The sequence below is a fragment of the Dromaius novaehollandiae genome, chromosome 1 (genome assembly GCF_036370855.1).
Source record: "Dromaius novaehollandiae isolate bDroNov1 chromosome 1, bDroNov1.hap1, whole genome shotgun sequence".
NCBI classification, from domain to species: Eukaryota; Metazoa; Chordata; class Aves; order Casuariiformes; family Dromaiidae; genus Dromaius; species Dromaius novaehollandiae.
Window position 1 is genome coordinate 88,964,522 of NC_088098.1, and position 23,814 is coordinate 88,988,335.

General features: G+C 38.5%; 1 protein-coding gene and 1 long non-coding RNA gene across 4 annotated transcripts in view; one reads left to right on the plus strand and one right to left on the minus strand.

Annotated features, from left to right (window-relative positions):
* Positions 1-730: 730 nt before the first annotated feature.
* Positions 731-3,664, minus strand: LOC135329761 (uncharacterized). Its single transcript, XR_010391393.1, has 2 exons — positions 3,539-3,664; positions 731-1,893 (listed from the first exon to the last, which is right to left on the minus strand). It is a non-coding gene; the product is annotated as an uncharacterized LOC135329761 (long non-coding RNA).
* Positions 3,444-23,814, plus strand: part of SPAG17 (sperm associated antigen 17) — a 121,681-nt gene continuing 101,310 nt past the window's right edge. For 2 of the 3 annotated variants that reach the window (XM_064519484.1, XM_064519492.1), the window contains exons 1-3: positions 3,444-3,667; positions 10,812-10,952; positions 11,342-11,401. In XM_064519484.1, the coding sequence (XP_064375554.1) occupies positions 3,569-3,667; positions 10,812-10,952; positions 11,342-11,401 (300 nt within the window). In that variant the 5' untranslated portion in view covers positions 3,444-3,568. The remainder of the gene's footprint in view (positions 3,668-10,811; positions 10,953-11,341; positions 11,402-23,814) is intronic. The other variant, XM_064519487.1, reaches the window with a different exon arrangement.

Consider the following 23,814-nt stretch of genomic DNA (forward strand, 5'->3'; position numbering starts at 1 on the left):
CTGGAAAGTTTTCCAACATAGAAAAGCTTTCTGGAGCCATAATTCAGAAAGCCTACTTATTCAAGAAATATTTAAATCTTACAAAAGCAATAATAAAACTAAGGGTGCTCTTAAGGACTCAGAAAAAGAGGGTTCTTTGCTCACTTCTCAACTGAAGGACAGAAGTTGATGATTCTTTATGAAAAGACTGTTTTTTCCAATATTTGTCAGGCATTTCAAATAAGCACTTAAGAAAAGCAAACATGATTAAAATTAATTCCCCTCTCAATGGGTCAGGTTTTAATTATTTAAGATCCCAAAACTACTAGCTCTTCAGTCATCTGTAGTCTTCCAGGAAATACCAAGCAGAAGAAGACTTGATTTTTACAAACAATAATGTCTTCCTATTCTCCCCACTTTACTGGAGAAAAGGTAAGTGCAAATGTTCTTTAAGTCATCCTAGAATAAAAGGCAACCAATGTTTCTTCTTTCTGAAAGATGTAAATAATAAACCTAATTTTAAAAAATTCATTCTGTATTAATAATCTGAAGATGTGGGCACAGAAACAAGTTATTGTGCCCAGCTATGCTGCAGTGTTAATGATGCACATTTTCTTTTCCTGCTGTGTAAATTCAGAACACCTGCAATAATTATCCCCTCTTCCAGGAAGCAACAAGCTACCTTGTATTTACAGAATGCTATCCAGAATTGCTGGTGCATTGTAAATTCATGACTTCACTTACTCCAATGCCATTTGTTCGTGTACCAACACACTACACTTTTTTTTTAATAAGACAGAAAATAAAAGGCTGACTTTATGATTTTTTGGTTGCCCCTCTCCCAGAAAAATCTCACCATGAATATTCTTGTCATACAAAAGTATTCACAGATTCACCCAGTAAGTCTTGCATCAAAGGCAGGCCCAATTTTGCTACATGGGAGTGGACAGGTTTACGTCTGCACGTTCTTTTTTTGTGCAGCCAGTACCCCAAACTTTGGAGTATTATCCCTCTGGATCCTTAATTTGTCCATGTCTTTCACCCCACACTTATCAATCTAGTTGAACAACATTCAGTTTTGCTAATCCAAGATTTCAGCAACTTCAACTTTAAGATATCACAAGGGAGCAGGAGGTTTTCAGATGGCTTGGAGACAACTAGGCCTTTTGAAGTCTAGGCCATTTGGAGGAAACAAAGGCTGTAGTTTCCCAATATTTTTGATTTGTTGTTTTTGTGTTCTGGAGGATTTAACCTAGAAGCTTTCAGTGATCTGGTTTATAGCTTGGCCCCACAAACATCTTTGACAGCACAACTGAATGGTCAGGGATAAACAGCCAAACAGGAGATGCCTTTAGCTGACTTCACTGCAGGAGAACCTATTTGAGGACTCTATCCTATGGTCCTTTGCAGTAGCAAATAAATATATCTCCTTTCTCTTCTTTTGGGAGGGTCTTGGAGGCTATTTTAAATGAACTGGTAATCTCCCAGTGATCAGCTGTCCTACTTCAGCTTGACTTGCTATTTGCTGCAACACTCGACAGTAATAAACAGCAAGTTAGCTAGATGTGTACTAAGATGATAAGCGGCAGAACAAAACCCCCAAATTTCTTCAAATAATCATTATCCATCCAACCAAACACATAATAGATATAAACAGGCCAGTTCATGATTCTCAGAACTATTGTTCATATGCTGAGAGCTGTTTGCAAGCTGACATCAGTCTGCAGTGGTTGCTGTTTTTTAATTTTCCTAATAAACCAGAGCATACAGATTGAGGTATGGGCACGATGGTTAGTGCCACTAAGCAGTCCTCTTCTCCCATTAACATCATGGTACAGCATATTTCCAACCATTCTGTCAGGAACAGGGTGCTCAGCCCTCTCCCCTGGGTCATCCTGAAGCTCATATCCAGCCCTGCAAACAGAATCACAGAAATTCAGCAGTACAGTTCACGATAAGGATATGGCAACTTATGCAACAGAAGCACGTTATATGCACATTCTGCCACATACCTCTGTCCCGTTCCCTACATCAACTGCTAGTCCTGTCTGTCCTCCTTCCCCATACTCTCAATGCACCTCAGCAGGCACATGCTGTATATCCAAGACTTTAATGAAGAACAAGGGTATAGTGGGAATGTCACATTCCCTATTTCAATGAAGAATTGAAGTCTGATTTTTTTCTGGACAACAAAAGAAAACCTCAAAAAGGGAAAAATGGACACCGGCCAAGAAATGGGGTGAGGGAAAAACATTTATGGATGTTGGCAAATCTACTGTACAGCTTTCCCTTGTTATAAACTACATCACTGTCTGCAAACCCATGGAAGATATTCTTCTGCAAATTAAGAAGATGAAACAAGAAGACTTGTCTCTTATGTCCCTTATGAACCTAAATTCCTACTTCTCCACTAAGAGTTTGTAATTAAAGGTGTTTTATGCAGCACATACACTAGGTCAGTATCCTAAAACGAAGTTCAGGCAAAAGCAATAATGCACTGCACAGCATGGCTTTAAGACTCCTATGAAATTAAAATAAAGATTTGGAGGCTCAGAGCAACCCGGGTCGGTATAATGGGATGGGGGAAGGGCAGCATGTGGTTTGGGATATTTTCACCAAATGTTAAATCACACAGAATATTTCACTCCTCTCTAGTGTGAGATCACGACATGACTCCTCTGTAATGAATTCTTTATCTTGGCAGCTCTCCTGCTTTCTCCCAACTGTGCCTCCCTCTCCCCTTTTGGTCCCAGTGCAGTAACATATGGTAGTGTTTGGCATGCGATTCAGGCCTGGGAGCAGGCCCCGCTGCCCACACCTGCGCCGTCCTCCACAGTGCTGCGCAGCAGGCAGCCTCGCAGAGGTCACGCTCCAGCACCACCACATGAGCTCACTTTGCTCACTTGCCTTCCCAGGCATGCCAACGCAACTGGGAGGCTGGTTTCAGGCAGCAGTTTGGGTTTGGAACTGAATTTGGTGGTTATAGTGCAACGCACAAACTCTCGCCGTTCCCTGCAAGATGCCTGCATCATTGCCACGTGGCTGCGGTCAAGCTGCTCCCTTTGGGGGCTGCACTGGAGCAGGAGTCCAGGGTGACCCAGGTAGCTGTGACAGCACCCTGCCCTCCCCCATCCTTTCCATCCCGGTCACAAATGACAACAAACGGCTGAAACAGGAAGCCCTGCTAATACACTGGCTCCATCAACACAGGGCAGGAACAAAGAAACAGGCCGCAAAATGGCCGCCTGCTCCCGTGACCGCTGGCGCACGCAGCCCGCGCCCAGAGGGGCAGGCCCAGCGGCGGGGGGGACGCACAGCAGCTGGGACCGCCAGCGGCCCCGCGGCCGAGCTGCGCTGCCCAGCCTGCCCGCAGCGCCCCGCTCGGCCGGGGCGCTGGGGCCCCCCCGACATCTCCCGGCTCGCCGGTCCTCCCGCCCCGCTCCCCCTCCGCGGCCCCCATGTTGCTACGGCGACGGCGTGGCGGGCGTGCCCGGAAGGCATCGCCCCGCGGACGCCTGGTTGCCACGGGGACGGCGTGGGGGCCGCGCGCTCGACCGACCTAGATAGAGAGCGAGACGGGAGCAGCGCCATGGGCCCCAAGCGGCCCAAGACTGGCGGCGGCGGCTCCGCCGCGGGGACCGCGGCCAGGAGCTGGGAGACCGCGCTGGTGTCCGCCCGCCTCGAAGAGGTGAAGGCGGCAGAGGGGCTGCTGGGAGCGGGCGGGCTGCGGGGGGCGCCGGGCCTCCGGGGCGCGTGTCGTAGTACGGGGGGCGCCGGTTCCTCAGGCTCAGCCTGGGGAGGCGCATAAATAAACACGACACGCCGTTAAGCTTCGCCCTCCCCCTCAAGTACTTCTAAGAACTGAAAAGCGGCCAAATGGATTGCTTTTCTTCTTCTTGATACTCTTCTTTCTGGGACTTTGAATGCCAAGTTTTGGCTCGGGGTGAACTTTTTATAAACTGCTGAACAACGAGGTTTGATGGAGGTGCTGACACAGCATTAACTGTAGCGTTGAAAATGTGAAGCTATAATTTTCCTCCTTGAGTGCGTGTAGTGCAAGGGCACTTTTTTTTTTTTAACAGCGTATGAGGATCTAAAAGCATATTTATGTTTCCAGGTCTTGTGTAAGCAATGTAATTCTAATAAATCTTAACTTGCAAGAAAGAATTTGGTTTCAAAATAGGGTAGTATTTTAGCAAACAATAATATTTATCTAGCATGTGTTTATCTAGCACTGGTTCTGTGAGTGAGACAAATGACTTCCATGGCCTCCTTGTTTGTTGGGTTCCTGTTGTGCCTCCCTCCCCATTTTTTTTTTAGCACCTGCAGCTGGTAAGTGTGAGGACTTCTGAATTCAGGAGGCAGCTTTTAAACTGGCTAATGAATTTACCAAACATGCCACCGATGTCAAAAAGTCTCTTACATTCTTACTTTCTCTTAATTTGGATTTGGTAGGAGCCATATAGTATAATTTTAACCAAACAAAATCACTTTTTAAAGTAAGTGCTGCTAAGCTAAGGCTGTTGTTTCCCATTTTTCCTTAGAATATACCTATTCAGGAGAGCTCAGAGGCACCTGAGCTCTTTCTCATTAGTGAATCTCATCCCTGCCCTAGGAGAACCTCCCTAAAGTGTGAGAAGGGAGTGGAGATTCAGTCTCCATCACCTAGCCAGTTCCTGACTCTTTTTCTGAGCTTATTAGCAAGATGCCAATTAGCGATGTTTTTATAGTGGTGTTTATTATGGTTGTGGATATTGTCCGGAAAATTCACTGAACAAAGTGTTTTGTTTTTTCTACTGCTTTTATGTACAGCTTATTATATTTTTAATACAAAGAATTATATAGAAATACTTTAAAAGGTAGGAACTAAATTACTCCAAACTTAGGAGATGCCAAAATTAGGCTTTTTCAGGACCACACTTTGAGGCAGAGTGAAAGAAATGTTGGAGATGTTCATTGAATGGAGCAGAAATTGCGTAGGAGAAAAATATGAGATCATCTAATTAAAGATTATCATAATGCTTATACCTAAGGGGGCTGATTTAAGATTCCTTGGTTCTTTAATTTGGTATTGTTCGACCATTTTATGTTCCAGTTAAATTCCAGTCTCTCTGTCTCGCTGTCTAGATGCTGTCAGACAGAGCCTTGAGAACACGGGAAAAACTCTTCCTGCCCTCAGTTTGAGCTCAAGCTTTGATGCTGGGCAGCAGCTAAAAACTCTGATTCAGCTCTTAGAGTCATGGGCAGGAGCCTACTTTTTGCAAAACTGTCAAATGCTAACAAATTGCTTCTGAACATATGTGAATTGAGACTCCTCAAGTATGGCCAAATTTAACGTAAATAGTAAAAGCACATCCTTGACACAAATGTGTCTGTCCTGCCAAGTTTTAGTTCCTTCCTCTTGAGCATGGAGGGAATTGAATATCTCAATTACTTAATCATAAAGGTTTTTTTTTTAATTAAAGAATAAACATGACTTTATTTTTTTTAATCAAACCTCATTCTGACAAATAGCAAAACCACATCATCCTCTTCTCCCTCCCTCCCTCCTCCCCCCTCCAATAATCTTATAGCATAGAAGAGTTAAGTCCAAATATTTAAAGGTCAGGAACTGAAAACTGCATGTGAAAGAGAGTGTTGTGCAATTTTAATTATATGTGCCGCAAGCCACACTCCTCAGATTATTTCTTACTTCTTCTTAGCATTGTATGTCATATGTTCTATGAATCTTAAATTATTTGGGAGATAACAGGAACCCTGTCAATTAAATAAATTTCTCTCCTGTTAATTCATGTATAATATATTTTGAAATCTTTCACTTTTCTCAAATTAGAGAATATTCTTCCCCTTTAGACCAAGCATTTTAATGTGTGTTTATGACTTACAGAATTTTATTGGGCTGATGTCTGAAAAGGAGTCATGTTACCAGTAGCGTTAATATTTTATGGGCCGGCGTGCTAACTAAAATATGATTTAAATAGTATTTACTAAACAAATAATTGCTTTTTGCTAAACAGACCATGAAAGCTGGCAAACGGACTACTCAAAAACATGTACGAAGGAAATACAGATTTGGCAGAGCTTCTCATTATAGTTTATGTCTTTTTATATCCATTATCATCTTTTTTTTGTTGTTGTTTCTAATGTGCTACATAAAAGAAGATGGAGCTGCAAGTTGTGCTGTCCTTCAGATGTTTTTGATTGCGTTCACTGGAGAATTAAATTGCAAAACAAATTAAGATGCTTAGTTTTAAACTTTGTGTGCTACTTAAAGGGCAACATTTGCTGAGTAAAAGCTGAATTCTGGACAAATGCAGCCCTAACAATTGAAATAATTATTAGGTATTATATAGCCTTATTAACTAGTATAAGTAAGCATGGTAACTGGAGGCTGATTTTTGCTCTGACTTTGCTTCTGTACAGTTTCTCTCATATTATTGCCATTTTAGGGTCTCAGAATCAAAGGAAAATTAAGCCTTGTAAAACTGTTAAAAATGTTCTAAATAGGAGGATTCTACTTTTGATTACTACTCATAGTCCTTTATCTCTGGAGAAGGATTGACATTCAGTTGAATTGTGATGTTCTGTAACCTGCACAAATTGCACAGCAAAAGCGCAGGCCCTTAAAAACAGAACCCAGTAGTAGTATGGGCTTGTGTCAATCAGCAAGTAGATGGAAGTGGATTTGGAGTTTTCTCAGCAGTGGTACCCTACACAGTAGCTGCCTCTGGGCTACAAAAATGGCTGATGAGTAACCTTTTCCAGTAGTGCCTGCTGTGTTTACTGATTTACAAGCTCTCTGATTGTTGAAAGCAAAGAATACCAGAGTTAATGTTGTCCTAAGTGTTCATAAATCACTACTAAATCTCACTGTTTCTGAGGCATTACTTAAAAATCGAGAGATTACTTAAAAATCGAGACTTGCCTTTTGATGCTCAAGTGTTCTGGGTTTATGTTTTCAAATGTTTCTCTTCAGCCCTTACAGTTAAATTTGAAACTGTGGTGTAATGAAATGAACCTATTCGTTGTGGCCTTAAGAAAAAAAAAATCAAATACCGCAAGAACAGGTGACACTGCAAAATGACAGAGTCATATTACCTGAAAAGGGAGGCTGAGATGACTGGAGGTGCTTTTCTCATCAAAAGAAATCTAGAAACTAGGACTGCGAAAATAGCCAAATTTTTTACCTCACTTTACCTCACTTGTGCAAATGTCTTCTCTAGAACTGCTGTCCTTTTGTTTCTAGGAACTGAAGCAGAGAATGCAAGACATGTTTTATGGGGAAGCAAAATTTTGTGAGCTACACCTTTTTTTTTCAACGTGAATTGGTGTTAGAGGTTTTTTTGTAATACTTCTATTATTGCAATGCTGCTGTGACAAATAGGAAATGTAGACTATGTATATCTGAGCCAAAATGTGTTACAGGTTGAAAAAAAAATTCAGATTATGTGGGGACATGATGGAGGCTTGAGAACTAAATCAGGAAAAGGCCAGCCACATAAAGGTGTTCTGTGACAATCAGCATTTTAGAAAACTGCTACCTGCTTACATGGAGCTATCAGAGAAATTAGGGCTGGAGCTTCCTCATCTGAGACACACCAGCTTCCCTGTAGATGGTAATTTCTGACACTCAGAGAGGTTTCGACATGTTTCAACTCTTGACGTGCCCAGGAGTTTTAAAACAGGGGACATAGTGCCATTTGTGGCCGTGATCGTAAGTTGATGTCTTCCAGTTAGGAATTACAGGGAGGCCCAACCATTTGTATTCATTTACAAATGTTTCCTTTCCAACATTAATCTTTTTTCATTCAGTTTTGAACCAAGGTTGTTGATTCTCTCAGCTACCTACTTCCTGGATTTCAGTCTGTTTAACGCGTAGTAGGTAGTGCTTGTACTATACTCTCTCTGTGGCAGCCTCCATAGACTGTTTCCATGCTTTTCCAATAGCTATTGTTATAGTTTCCTCTATCCTGTTGTTTAATGCTACCTCTAATGAGGTTCTTAGCTTAAAGTCACAAATCTGTCCTCCTTCAGGTCCTTTCTCATGACCCACTTCTACAATAACATCTGAAAGAATTAAGCTAGGTGGAGGAGCAGTTTTATATTGAGGGAGAAAGTATTTTTAAAGTAATCATATACATTTTACTTCTTTTCCTTCTCATTTTTACATTGTGATTTTAAGTGGTGAGCTGCAGAAGCAGGCTCTGTTCCTCTTCTATCCTTTCAGTGCCTTGAATATTAAGGGTAGTGTTACACTATTGATAATATTTTTTGCAATATTGCCCTTATAATAGATTTTTAAGGTCAGGAAAAAGCATAATCAGTTAAACAGCTTAAACTATGTATTAGTGCTGCACATTCACTCTTTTCATAGACTTCAGTTGCTGTTCTGAATGCTCAGCTTTTCTGAAAAGTGATGGGTCAGTCTAGAAATAGAGGACATGCTATTAGTTGACTGTGAAATCTGGATAACTATACCCTGTTACAGTGTATGTTGTTATTGCTAGCATTCATCTAGCTCCAATTCCCAACTGTTGGATCTTTTATAAAAAAGAAATATTTTTTTCTTCATATTACAGCTGGGGGTGTATGGGATGTATCCTTAATAGTGTTTAAATTTTTCCACTAAAAGACCATGTATCCAGTTTCATACACTTTGGTAGAATTAAGTTAGGTGTGGTTGAAATTTCCACTACCAATTACATTTTTTAGGCTATTTTACTTGTAATATATTATCCAGTGTTTTGCCTATACTATAAATATTGTCATAGCTGTTCTGTGGAGAAGCTCTAGCAGTTTGTTTCTTTGAAATAAGGAATTGATAGGGGAAGATAGAGATGTCACACTGATGTCAAGGACATATCTTTTACTGAACCCCTGAGAGTGTTTGTGTTTGGATAAATTGTAAGTTTTTTCAAAAGTTAATTTTTCACAAGCAGGACTTTTTCCTGATGTTTTGCTTCGGTTTTGCAGGCTGATGTGAAGGTAGGCACCACTGTGGAAATCAGGAGAACTCTCTTTCCCTTGCTTTTAGTACCTTCCCAGGGAATGCATAAGTATTGTGAAGGAGAAATTCTTATTACTCAAACATAACACTGAAAGTGCCTGGGAAAATATGAGAGGGGCTAGAGAATAAGATTTTGGACAAGGAATCTGAGGATGGAGAAAGCTGGGATCTGTCAGACAATGAAGTTTCAGAAGACTGCATTCAGTGTGGTCTTTCTCACTTTTCTGTTTCTATCAATATCTAGTGGTTAAAAAAAAAAAGTGTGTATGTGTAATGACATTGTGCCATCTTCATGCGATGTTATGCTTTGTTACCTTATCTTAGCGTATTGTAAACTATTTCCCCCCATGCAACATCAGATATCTCTTTCTCCCTTCATCAGTTAGTCATACGAAAAACATTTAAAGTAATTATTTTTGGCTGAGAGAAGGGAAAGGAACAAATGAAGAAGAAAATAGTGAAATTGAAAAAAAGAGAGTACTACTACTCATGTTGTTTACATCTAACTTTTTTTTTTTTTTTTTTTTTTTTTTTTGGAAAGGTCCTTTCCCTTGCTCTACCATCACTCAGGTTTTGCTCCTCTTTTCTGCAGATGTATGTCTATACATTTTACATGGTATATGCATATGAAAATATTTCCATCCAAATTCTAAAGGTACCATCCTGTCTTAAACTTATCTTTAAAATCTCTCCTTGCCATGATGTGCACTGGCTGACATGTGAGTCTACTTAGCCTGGTCCTGGCTAGCGTGATGTTTCCTGGGACTACCTTGATTTTACTGAAACTCTTTCTGTGTTTACCTTTGTTGCTATCCTTGCAGATTACACATGCAGATACGCAGTGGAAAAAAAATTTGATGATTTGTGAAGAGTGGAAAGCACAACAACTAGAAGTGCTTCTGGTTTAGATACCGCTGATGCTGATAGAGAAGACTCTAGGTAGACACATAGATTCACTGGAGATAAGCACTCACATTATGAAAAGTTGGAAGGGATTCCCGTAGGTTAAAGTGAAAGAAATGGAGAAGACGACAAGAGTAAATGATAGAAGCTTCTGAAATGTTGTCGGTTTGAATCTTTTGTGGATGTATATCACTAAATAACGTTACAATCTTTTTTTGTTTTGCATTTCTTTAATGCTGAAATTGGCAGGGGGGTTCATGATACCATATGTGTATTTTACTGGAAATGTTTGTGAACTGCTAGTGTTTTTCATTTGTTTATATTTTAGTGAACTATAACTTCCCATCAATATGTATTTTCTTAGTTCAGAATACTTACTGAAAACAGGTAAGAGCCATGGGTATGCAGGAAAATATAGAAATAATGCTAAAATTTTCAGAAAGTAGTATTTGGGCATTTTTCTAATTCCCTGGATGATAGAACTGAAATTGGTTTATTTTTTTCTACAGAAAGTAATGACAATGATATGAATACATATATTTAGATTTATACTTCTTGTTTGTTCACCAAACTGTCAAATCTGCAAATACATTTTAAAATTACTTGTTTTTTTATATGATGCTGCATGAGCATCATATAAAATATAAAATGCCTCATTTGCCAGTAAGGAGGTTTGTACAAGCTGTTACTAGTTTTTTGTTTTCCACAGCATAATGCTGCCATCTGATGGTAGAAAGAATTGGGACAAAAGACTACATGCTTTTTCAGGTTGTATAGAGTTTATGTCAGTGTGATGAATATGGTCACGTTGATTATGTCTTAGGAGAGTAACCATATCTACAGACTTACTCCTTGAAACTGCAGAAAAGCGTTTTTGTTCACTTGTATTTTAATACACTAAATGTTTTATTTTGGAAAGTAGGATGACTGGAAACCTAGCATCGCTTTTGTTGTTGGGAACAAAATTGAGGATGAAATCCACACGAAGGCCCTGTCTCTTGCTGTGCAGGTGCCACAGCGGAAGCTCTTCAGTGTGATAACACGTGAAGACATTTTCAGACAGGTATTCTGAGAAAACAGCTTTTAGAAACAAGTCACATACTAGATACCATTTCTGGTTTTGATGAGGTGTTAGCTTTTTTTGGTATCCCATGCAATGGGATAACACCATTGGAGGCTTTAAAAACTACACTGATTTGTAGGAGTTAAAAATGGAAGAAGAAAAGCTGACTGTGTAAGCTAGTCTGCTCCCTGCAAATAGTGTGGTTTTGTACAGACTTTCTTCAAGTTACTAATCATCAAAGCTTCCCCCTCAAGGTACAGAGGGTACCTTAAGATGATTCCTCACCATTTTGGGTTGTGAATGTAGAGTTTACAAAAGGGAATAACAAAAGTAAAATGATTTATTTAATTTTTAAAATCCACTCAATAGAATGCTTTGTTTGCTTGCAGATCATGGAAGCTGGAAGTCAAAAGGGAAAAAAAGTTAAGGATGTGCCAATGTACCATGAGGTAGGTTAAAACCTGTGTTGTTGAGTCAGTGCTCTTTTACCTTGAGGTAAATACAGCTGTATAATTATGTTATGCATACCTGAGTAAATGCACATCTGCTCAATGTAGCTGATAAAAACACTCAAGATGCTTAAACTGCTTTCTTCTTCTGATACCATCACAGTTCTGTTTGCACTGCTAATTAAGTGAGGATCAAGGTATCTTTTTAGGGATATGGGCTTTATTATGTTAAAGAATACATTATGTGATTGTACTTTGATGATATTCTCACAAATTACAGATAAATAATTAAACTCTGCTCTTCCAGATAATGGCAGTAAGTTAGAGACTTATACTCTCTTTCATTTATGGACTGCATCTCTGGAACACCATCTGTGTGCACTAGTATCCATTAGGATGGTAGTTTGGTGTTAAGTCCTAACCTAGTTCATCCAGAGAGGTATGCCAGAAAGGTTGAGAATCAGGTTTAGTACAAAGAGGATTTACTTCTCCCTACCTTGTTAGTGTTTTACTTACAGCTTGTGAGAGGTTATAAAGTCCTGTGATTAATTAGAAGATTGTTTAAAATTTTCTCAGGTAGAGTTTTATGGCCCTATAGACCTGGAGCAAAAAGAATTTTGGATCCCTCTAAAAAGATCTTGTTTGCATTTTAGTTCTGCAATGACTAATAAACTTTTTATATGTCTCAGGTTTTGGCGGACTTTATAACAGGTCTTTTTAGTTGCAGTCTGTTTTTCAGTAATGCCAGACTACTATCTGAACAAGTCCCTTTGGAATTGACATGACTGAATGTTATGCAATTAACCCTCTTCATTTAGGACTAGCCTCCCAGGCAAAGTCACCCTTATATTACTTGGGATGTAAAACTCCTTCAGTCTTATTGACAGAAGGATTTTGAAGTCTGGCTCTAAGCAGAAGCTTTGCATGATACCTGTATTTAGTTACTAAGAGCAATTTTCCTTGTGAAGTGGATACTTATTAAATTCCAGCTGTCAGTGCTGTGTCTCATTAGCTGCTTACTTTACTCCTCAAAAACATTTTTTTTCCTCTCCTCCTTTAACGGTGAATATAAAATGCCTGTTCTGACCTTTTGCTTGGACTCAGTTTCCGGTCTGGCTGTAGCAAATTAAAAGATTGATCATGTTGCTACAAGCATTAAGATCTTGCCTCTCTTGGCAGAAGTTTGGTCCTGAGTATTCACTTAAGGCCCATTTGCAGTTTGTGCCTTCAGAGCTTTCATTGTAATAAGGATAAACATACAGAGGTAGCACAGAACACAGAGTTGTGAAACGTTCTTCTGAGGGGAGCATTTTTGTCCTCACTGAATTAAGTTCTCTCCTCGGCTATAGAATTCAACATAGTAGGATTTTCACAAGTGTGTGTCAGTTTTTGGTGAGACTGTAAATGAGATTCCTGAGGTTTTAATGATTTTTGAACATACAAAGTATACCAAAATATACCTACGTGAATATGGGTCTTTAATGATGTGGATATTAACATTGTTGTTAATGGTATTAATAGCAATGTTAGTACCCACATCTCTGGTCTTCTTACACATTGCCTCTACTGAAATGCATGGATTTTAATAAATTTCTGTGCAGCAGTCTGCAGTGCCTGCTTTAAGTCAAGAAACTTTAACTTAATATTCTTGATATATTGCAGGCTAATTATATACCATGTTAAAATAATTCCTCTTGTCTATTCTAAATTATTGCCCTTCAGTTTTTTAATCATCGTAATTGTGCTGTATTTTGTATCACTCTTCAAACTTCTATAGTTTGAAGAGGATAACGGCAGTTTTTATGGATATGTAGATGACAAATTTCCAGATCTGTGAGAGTCTGTTTCTTAAGTGCCTTGATCAGGTTCACAAAATAAATCAGTTACCAGAAAGCAGGAGTCCTGATCTGTAATTCTGTGCTAACTCCAGCACTTAATTAAATGTCATTAGCTGAGTGCCTCATAAAGATGCCAGGGGAAAAAAAAAATTCTTCTATGTGGGAGTGAAAATGTTAAGTTTCCTGTAAAATATCAACAGATTTCCTAATAAATCAGATTAAATCATCATATACAGTTTTTCCAACAGACAACACCAGAACTGCAGTGTGTTTGAATACAGTATATGCATTGTGTATATGTAAGGTTTGTATCTTTTATTGTTCACCTACCTGTTTTTGTTCACTTTCTATTAAGGTTGGTAATGTCATGTGTAATGAAGGCCTGTTACCACTGCCAAATATGAAACAGTGTTTCACTTTCCAAACTTAAACTGTTCAAGCTAGTGTTTCCCATACTAGGTTTGTTTATCAAGCCAACTTTTTTTTCTGGAAAATTTCATTGAGAATGGGTTTAGGAGCTGCATGGATTGAAAGATTTGTTTTCCTTACAACTGTTGTTTCCAAGTTTTGTTGGACTCGCTGGGGGAGGATCAGGAAAATTGCCTTCCCTTTACCCAGGAAATTTTGAAAAAGAATCTTGTCACATTCTCAGAAAGGAAGGAGCTGGAGCTAGGGAATAGTACCATGGTAAGAAAAGATTGTGAAAAAAGCTGAAGGCGTGGAAGAATTTTGTGGTAATCTCAGATAAACTGAGACGCTTAGGATAAAGGATCATGGAGACATGAACTAGGCACAAGTGGCAGAAATAAAAGCAGTTTCGTTTGGATATGGATCCCCTAACACTGCCTTCAGAATGTAACCTCCTGCTTGTGCAGTCAACAAAATTGAAATCTTGTAACAGCAGCATCCTTCCCCACACTGCTCTGACTCATTTCAAAGATAAGCCAGTCTATGAATCCTGTGCAACACAAAGGCCTTGACTGCAAGCAAAAGTATCAATTCTTATTCTATTAGGTGCCAAGAATTAACATATTAATCCTGCTTTCTCATAGCATGGCCCCTGGCTATAGTTTGTTAAACTGAAAAATGTTATAAAATCAGGGGCCAAATCCAAATACTGACCCATTCTGATGCTGGAATTCTGTGCCACTGGATGGAATAGCATTTACAGCTGATTTACACTCTGTGTATGAGTGTTTCCCAGATGTGAATCACTAGGTAGATAACGAACTCTATTCACATCTCCCACATTTTGGGGTGGGAGGAAGCAGTAACGGTGTGCATTGCACTCCAGAAATCCTTGCTTGACTCATGATTTCTTCAGGACTGTTATGAGTGAACACAAGTTAGAAAAGTTCTTAGGCACTGCACAATTATAAGAAAAGGCCTAAAAAGTAACCAACAGTAACTTCTACTCTTCCACAGCATGCTGTGCAGTGCCCAGCAGAAGAGGATTATAAAGCCTTTCAGCAAGCATGTTTTAAGTAGAAAAGACAGGCACAATCTAGGGAAATAGGCTATTACACAAGTGGAGTGAACTGTCTGGTAGCAGCAAATCCCATGAGTTGGGCAGAAGGTGGCCAGAGGAGGCATTCATATAGGTAAAGAAAGGATAAATGGGCTGTTTGGGGTTGGGCCTCAAATGTACTGGGAATGTGTTTGGTGTAGCTGAAATGAAAGTTTCCTGCAAGTATATATGTGTGTGTGTTTTTGTTGTTGTTGTTTGTTTGTTTCCCCCCTATTCTATGCCGTAGCTTGAATGATGCCTCCTTTCTCCTCTCCCTCTTTCCTTCCTCTCAGCCCTGGGAGACCCAGAACTGTGAAAGAAAGACTTTCCTTCTCCCTTCATCTCCGATAAAACTGACTCAAGTGCCCTCTGTGTTCTTTTCAGTCTAGACTGAGCGATGCTTGGTAGTTATACACCTCGCGTTTTAGGTTTATACTGTTCAGGCTTACACCGCTCAGGTTTACAAGAGGATTTCAATGGGGGCTATCTCATTATGTTAAGAGTTAGACTGCTAACTTTTCTGGTAATGTATGTTTCTGCTAACTCTTCTGTAAATGTATGTTTCAGTGTATGGCTTCCAGCCATATTTACTGGATCAAAGAAAATCTAGCAATTACTCTTCCGTTCTTGGTGTGGACACTCTGAGATTGTGTCCAAATTATCCCTTAATTTTTCTATGTATTTAGCAATGTGTGTTAAATTCCTTCAGGTTTTTTCAATTTTTTAATTTCTGTGAATCTTCTTTAACAATCCTTTAAAATTCACTAATTATTTTTTTTAATTGTGGGCTCTGGAATGGACTTCATATTTTTTTGAATACATATCAAATACAAGCGTTAACATATAACCCATGTACTCTTTTAGGAGTTCATGGTATAGAGGCTGGAAGATCTTGGCTACTGCCTTGCACTGAGAGCTAATTTTAGACTGATTAGTTCACCATTGGCCATTGATTCTTTCTTAAAGTTACCACTTTTCAGGTTCCCCATCCTGTAAATTTGGCCCGTTTTCTTCATTTCAAGATATCTTGTAATTTAACAAAATTAAATCATATTACTTTCTTGTACTACACTAGCTACATTAGCCAAATTACTTTATATGAATGAGTTTTGCAGTACATTCTTTATAATTTGCATGATTATTGTGTCTTCTGCAAATCTTTAAATGTTTATTAAATCTTTATTAAATTTTATTAAATTAAATCTTTAAATGTTTATTTTATGTTTTAATGTTTATTAATGTTTATTAAGTGTTTAAATGGAGTAGTCTCACTATGTTGTATGCTTCAGACCTCACAAGAAACTCACCTGTTTATGATGACTCTTTGTGTATTACTGCATTTTGAGACTTATCAGTTAATGAGTTTTAATCTTTGTCAGTGCTTTATTAATTTTGGATGCTTGCCTCAAAATCAATAGTCAAAAAAAACTTACAGAATTCTACTTTTCACTATATCAAAGTTATCTTTTTCAGCTAGAATTGCATTCTTCCCAGGGAAAGCTATTCTGTTATTGGATAGGTTACCAGAGAAAGCTAAGGTGTTAGTGAACAGACCTTCTATTTTTCAAAAAGAACAAAATTGAATTGGTAATAGTTATTTTGCTGTCATTTTATTTGTTGTTCATTGAATCCTCCATTAGGATATTAGGGGAAAATTGTCAGAGTCTCAGTTATTCTGCAACGATCAGCATTACACTGCCAGTACTTTAAAAAAAAAAAAAAAAACAACCCCCCCCCCCCAAAAAAACCCAGTTATTCTAGTTTCCCTTTTTTAAGCATTGGTGTAACATTAACTTTATTTCACTTACTTTACAACTACCCTTGTGCTCTGAGAGTCACTGAAAGTCAACTAGTCATCTAAAGAGCTTCTCAGCTACCTGTTTTTAAAACTTCTGTGTTTAGGTTATCTGGGTCTGATGAATTCTAGTATGTCTAGCTTTAAAAGCTGCCATTTTGCAACTGTCTGTTTATACTGTTGGAAATACTTATAAGCTTATTAAAGATGTAATGCAACCATACTATCTGTTGCTTTTCCAAATACAGAGCAAAATTTTCACTGCTTAGCCCTGCTTTTCCTGCATCTTTATTGATGGTTCTACTGTTTCTATTCAGTACTAGATCAGTGCCATGCTAGGGTTTTTTTTTTTTCCTGATACAGTTCAAAAAAAGAGCTGTTGTTATTGTCCTTATCTGTGCTGGTATGCACTTTTCTTTGCCTTGTTTTTCTTCCTTTATCTATTTTTCTCTAGTTCATAGTTTAAGATGTATTTGTTGCTACAAACTACCTTTTTCCCCTTTATTGATTTTAATTCTTTAAGTTACTTATGTTAGCCCTTTTCTTTTTCCTTTAAACTCACACGCTTATTTTTCTTGGTTATGAGATTGTGCATTTTTGGTATATCAAGCAGTGTCCTTAAGCAGGTGTAAATTGAGATTCATGTTCCTCTGTTTCAATTCTTTCTCACAACTGACTTGGGGCATAATTGTTCTCAGTTTTGTGTTACTGACCCTAACAAACAGAGAGAATGCATAATTTCTAGTTGGGTCTTTTTTCTGCTGGTATGTACTAAGTATAATCCAAGTCATTACCATGTGTAATCTAGCTATCACAGTAGTCTAATTTTATGATCAGTGCCTCCTCATCTGTTAACTTAAACTGAATTCCTACATTATCAGAATGAAAAATTTCCATTTTCTATTTTAAGAAATTCCAAAGATATTTTGGTAGTGGCAATCATGAAAGCTCTGGCTTACATCAGACTGAAACAGTCTGTGATTAATGTAGGATTGGGGAAGAGAGAGAGTATTAGCCTGAGATATTAGGGAGCTAGTAGTTCTGTTTCTATAATGGATTTTTTTTTTGGTTAGAAAACCAAGGCATAATTTTTTTTGAGATGTGATTTGAAAATTGCTGATTTTAACAGTGTTGCCTCTCCTCCCCTCTCCCCCATTCACTCCTTTCTAAATAGGTTAGAATAATTGATTTTAATATTTTTTTCATATGAATCTTCCCATCATGTTTCAGTAAAACCAGTGGGGTCCACTTTGTATTTATAAATCAGCAAGTCCACTTTCTTTTGTTTGGAGCACAATCTCATAGAACAGATGTAAAAGTAAAGATTGATGTCTTTATCCTTTCATGTTTTGATTGACTTTGTGCTCAATTCCTTTTTATTCCTCACCTTTTGATACTGAAATAATGCCATTCCTGACCAGTCTAGCAATCCTGTCTCTCCTTCCCTGAGGAAGACATCTAAATGGTGCACCCTATTCTGTAGACAGTCGCAGGTCTCATAGAACCAAAACTGAACATTGTAGTGTGTGCTTCAGTAGATGTTGACTTCTGGAATCCTCTGTCTTACATCTTTCCGTTTGGTATAGGGAAATATACAAAACTTATGAACACTTTTACAACATCTTTCCAAGTTTTCTGAAGTTGCCTGTAATTTGTGAGGTATTTTGCAAAATATTTTAGTATCAAAATGCACAATTCTGCATACCAACCTCAAATGCCTGTCTGATTTTAGAGTAATTTCTCATATTTTGGGTGTGGGAAGACAGTGTACTATCCCAATGTTTGTCTACCCCTTGCAAAATACTCTTTTCATTATTTTTAGTGTAAAATTCTGAACAAGATTCATCCTTTGCCAGCACTGTTGATTTTCTTAAGGCTAGGATGAGCCACAAGTGTCATGCAAACCATCTTCTTTTAGTGAGCGTGATCACTTAACAACCAGTTCAGCTTGCACTGCTGCCAGCTAAATAGGGACCATTTACGGCTGTGGTGAACTTTCCCAAACAGAGTGTATCCCACCCCAGGGCACAAATCCTTGGCATCTCCAGATGATATGCAGTCTTTGGGTTATCCACTTCCCTCACATGTAATTTTAAGGTATTCCAGGATTTTCTATATCTTGATGATTTTACTAGAACTCATTGAGGAAAAAGCTACACACGCTTCTGCCTGTCCTGCTCACCTTAGTACTTGGATACTTCATAATGCCTATCACCAGTGGACTTCGAAGTGCTTGCTGAATTGCTCTGAGAGACCATTGCCTCTCTAGCACCAGTAGCCAAGAGAGTAGAACATCATTGTCAAGTGCATTCTCAGAACTTCAACATCTTTACACACATCCTGTTCTCCTTTTATTATTAATTATTGCAGTGAAAAAGAAATCACATTAAAACCCATGCCAAATGACACCAAAAGAAAATGTCATTACAAAATAAAAGGTGTTCACCGGGGTTCAGCTGCCTCTCCAGAAGGACAGAGATCATCCTTAGTTCTGTGTCCTGTATGCCAGCCCAGTATGGATATCTTGATACCATAGGGCATCTCACATGGCATTAGAGGAGTGTGTGGGGGCAGGTGAATTGTTTTAAGCCTCTGATATAGCAGCGGTATTTTTATTTCAAAAATAGGAAACCTGTCCCACCTACCGAGTATAAAATATTACTCAGAAGAAAGATATACCACCATGCTTTTGCATCAGCCTTTGCCATTATCAGAGCATCTGATGCCACTGCAAGATCAAGAGAAGCATGTGTACTCCTTTGTTATCAAATTATGTGCCTTCCACTTGCGATCTATTTATTCCTTGGGTCTGAGCTGCTGTTACTAAGAACTGATTTGTCCTAGACATTCTAGTTGTCTACAATCCATTTCTAAAGCCTCTCCGGTTCAGGATACCTTGCCAGGGACCCATCTGAGGACAGTATGTCACATTAGGAAGTACTGGCATTTCTAAATGCTGAAACTGGGGCCAAAAATCTTGCAGTTGTGCTGGAAAAGGGTCTTTGTGCTCTCACTTTTTGTTTCCTAAAAATTGAGAGCTCTGTTTCTCTATTACCTGAGACAATTGAACATTTTCATCTTTACTTTCCATTTCATAATAGTGATTGTTCTTCATAATTCTAAGTCTAGAATTCTAAAGGCATTGCCCTCTGCCTGTGTTATTATTTTGCTGCTGATAATTCTAATTATTTGGCCTGTGGCCATTCATAAAACTGAAAATTGGCAATGATATTTTTTCCAGAAAAGAGACTTGACACCTTTTGAAGTTTATCTATCTAAAATGGGCTTTAGAACAGTGCTAAGATCTTGTTACTACTTCCTAGATTACATGATTTCCTGTGTACACACAACTCAGTATAAAATTCCATGTTTTTTCCATTCAGATTTTATTAAAATACCTATATAACTAAGCAAACACCAATTAAATCTGTAACAATGTAATCTTTAAGTTGGTAGAAGGACCCTCTGAAGGGTCCTTCCCAAAGGAAGTTCTGTTCTCTGTTTTGTCGCCTTCAAAAATTTCAGGTGACTGCAAGTGGTTAATAAAGGGCAATAGAGTGTAAGACATGTTTTTCAAGTAGAGCAACTAATCACTCTTTATCACCAAAGAAAACTGAAAAATGCAAAAAAGCCCTATTGCAGAGTTGGACCAAGGTAGAAGGCTCCTGTTCTGCGGTGCCAGTAGTTCTGAGGAAACTCGGGCAAGATGTAGCTAGAATGATGGTGCCAATACAAGTATTGATGAGACACCTTTGCTGCTTAAATCTTTTTTCCTTCCCTTTTTTTGCTTCTTAAATCTTTTTTTTTTTTACTTAAAAATGTAAATATCTCAATTTTTAAACCTCTGCCACTGATTGGGTTCTCTTCCTGGCCAGATATAATATTAGAGAAGCATGACTAAATCATCTAGCTCTGTAAGGTTCATTGTGTGGATCTAATTGGCTGAAATTACTGGAGAGACTCTAGTTCTTGGAAGCATAAAATATTCTACTTCTACAATAGAAGAGACTTGCTAGGCACATTTACACCACCAAAATGTAAATATTTCAAGATTTGATCACAGCAATACTTGCTAGGCACATTTACACCACCAAAATGTAAATATTTCAAGATTTGATCACAGCAATATATCTCCCCTACTGAGCACAGATCACAGCAAACTGGCCTGTCTTCTCTTTTAAAGAGCTGTGGGTTCTGTAGGAGGTCCTTAAGGAATCACTTAAACAGCATTTCAACTCTCTTCTCAATTAGAATGTAATAATTGGACAGGTATCTGAACGGTTGTGTGAGAGAATCTATGCATAGAACTCCTCTTTCCTGAGAAATCAGTGCTAAGGCCTGATCTTTTGAATCACCAGATACTCATATCCCATATTGTCTTCCCTTAAAGCAGCCTTGTTTGGTAGCAGTTAGGTAGTCAGGAAGGCATGGGAGATGCATTCTGTAGATGGTGAGAGCTCTTGTATGAGCTCTTTAATAAACCCAAGGTAAAAATTCATCTTAATATTTATGTAATATATTTTCTCATTTTTATTTAAATTAGGTTATTCACCTGTTTGCATTCCCTTAATACATTATTCGGGTACTTGTAATGTTAAGAGCCATGCACTGTATATCTTCAGAAAGTTCTCTTTCTGCATGGCTGGGATTAAGCCAGTTAAGGTATCCCCTCAGGATGTACATTGTTTGTAGACAGAGGTTTAAATCACAGGCCATTTTAAAATGGTTATTTCTAACTAGGTTTCTGCTAACCAGATCAAACTGTGTAGTGAATTGGCAAAAACAGACTTGCTCACATGAGTGACAGCATATCTTTCTAGGGCACAAGCAGCCATTGCTGCTGCTTTGAGAAATGTTCCCATAATAGAAAGGCAGATGTTTAGTACATGAGCATCATACATATTTGCTCAATATTGCTCAATAGTGAAAGCATCCCAGTCTTATTTTAGTAGGTTTGTCTGAAAACTAGGGTTTAGATGGGGACTCAGAGGGGCAAAAGGAGTCATCAAATCTACTAAAATTCATTTTTTTTAATTCTCTGGAGTACATGTTGGTAGAGCCTTCATTGATGAAGATGATTCATTGGCTTAACTTTCACAGACTCCCTTGTGGATGCCTAAGCTCTATATGGAGCTCTTTTCAGATATGCCACAATAATTTAGATGAGTCCTTGAGCTCAGGTGGAATTCTGAGTTTGAATTCACCAATGAAGGATGCTGCTTAAGCAGGTGATCTTTTGACATGATGGCTGGGAAGAGGTTCTGAGACACAAAAATGACATGAGGTGAATAGTCTGACAGCAGAGACTAAATTGCCTACCAGCACACTGCAGGTATGATCTGAAATAAGTTGTTTCCATCAGCTCTGTGCCTTCCTGATATTCTTTCAATAAAGTATAATAGTCAATGAAATGACATCAGCAGATGCAGAAAAAAATCTAACACTAAGTGTACAGAAGCCCTCTTTGGACAAAAGAAATTTACTTATTAGTATGGTTCATGCAGTTTTCCTTCCATAATCTGTCTTGAAAGCTTCATGTGAGGGATTCATGACAGTGACTGCAGATTGAAATAAAATTGCTTTTATTAGTTTGCTCAAGAAAGTACATTTGAATCGTAAGCAATAACTTGGTTGGTACATGTAATCTATTCAGCTTTTTGACTAATGGCTCTGCTGTAAAAGATACACTATTTCCTTCAAATCGACTTCACCTGTGTCAGCTATTAAGGGATTTGAATTACTAAGGAGTTCATTTAGGAATCATTAGGAATGTGAGTCAGAGATGCATGATGGCCTGGATTTCTTACAGTTTCAAGAATGGGAGGGAAGTCGGGGTTTTAGAAAACTCCTGTTGGATTGAGAGAGCTACACAATGAAATGGGTTCCCCACTGTTCAAAGCAAGTTATGCTAGCTGCTTCCAAGTAATGATGGAGCAGTCAAAATTGATAAAGCTATTTATCACCCTGAAATTTTTTCTGGTTATGATTTATCAGCCACAATGGTTCTTCAAAGAAAAATACCATAAAGACTCTGGCTTTAAATGTTTCCCTAATTTTTAAGACCTGTCTCCTACCTCAGTGATACCAGCAACTACCAATAATATAGTATCTACTACAAGTGCTCATACAACTTTTGAGTACCTTGAAATCCATGCCCTTTGCACCAGGCAGCTAAATCTCTGTATAGTTCACACTGCCACCATATGAGATCAAATCCTGTATTGCCGCAGCCCTTCTGCACTTCACAAGTATGACCCCTGCTGTGTGAGGAATGTTGAGTTTCCTCTTCCTTTAAAGGAAAAGAGGCCCTACCTAAGTGAGTTTGCCTGTCCAAGTTACCATGGTTTCTCACATGAGGAAAAGGTCATCATTGGTGGGATGAAGTATAGCCAGTTTGAAACGAATCCACCCCATAGTGTCCTGAAAAATTCCATCTATCTATATTCCAACCAAGTGTTTGTCTTCAGCTTATTTTGTTTTATTGAGGCGCTCTGGATTATGAGCTGCTTATGCCAGGTGCCTGCATAAGTCACAGGCCCACAAAGGAAGTAAACATGTATCAGTGTAATAAATTGAGTAGCTAATTAATTTCTTTTATCTGCTCTGCATGGATTGATCTATTTTCTGTCTTTAAACTAGCAGTGATGAAGGACTGTTGTTTTATTTGCTTATGCATGAAGCAGATTTTACATTGCTATGTGCAAAACTAGTGATTTGCTTCTTGTGCATGGGCAAATGTAGTGTGCTCATGTTATCTTTGTCTTATTTGTCTGACCCCTCTCCACAGTCTTAGAATGTACTGTCATTAAATAGAGTTTGGTTTATACCTACCTAAGACCTTGCTTAAAAAACATTTGTCCTTCCTATCCACTCACAGAGTGGTTCAGCTCATTATAGATGTTGGACAAGAATCTTCATTTCTGCATTCTCTATCTGCAAAATACAAATAGTCAGAAAACATTGTGTTTATCTGGTAAAATGCTTTGAACTTCTCAAGAAGAATGTGTTGTAAAACTGCGTAAGCATTCCTTCTTCCATGAACAATAAATCAACAAGTGCCACCAAGTCTGGTTGCTATATATACTTTTTGGGAAGCCTTCCAGAATCCCCCCCATTTACCCTCTATTGTGTTTCAAGAAATGTGCATTATACGACCAACTCATCTAGATTAGGCAATTGAGATGCATCTCTTTCCATTGCCTGTTAACAGTATTTTTGCAAAGAAGTATATGAGAATTTTTCTCTTTAAGGGAAATGACTCTGCTACTCCTAC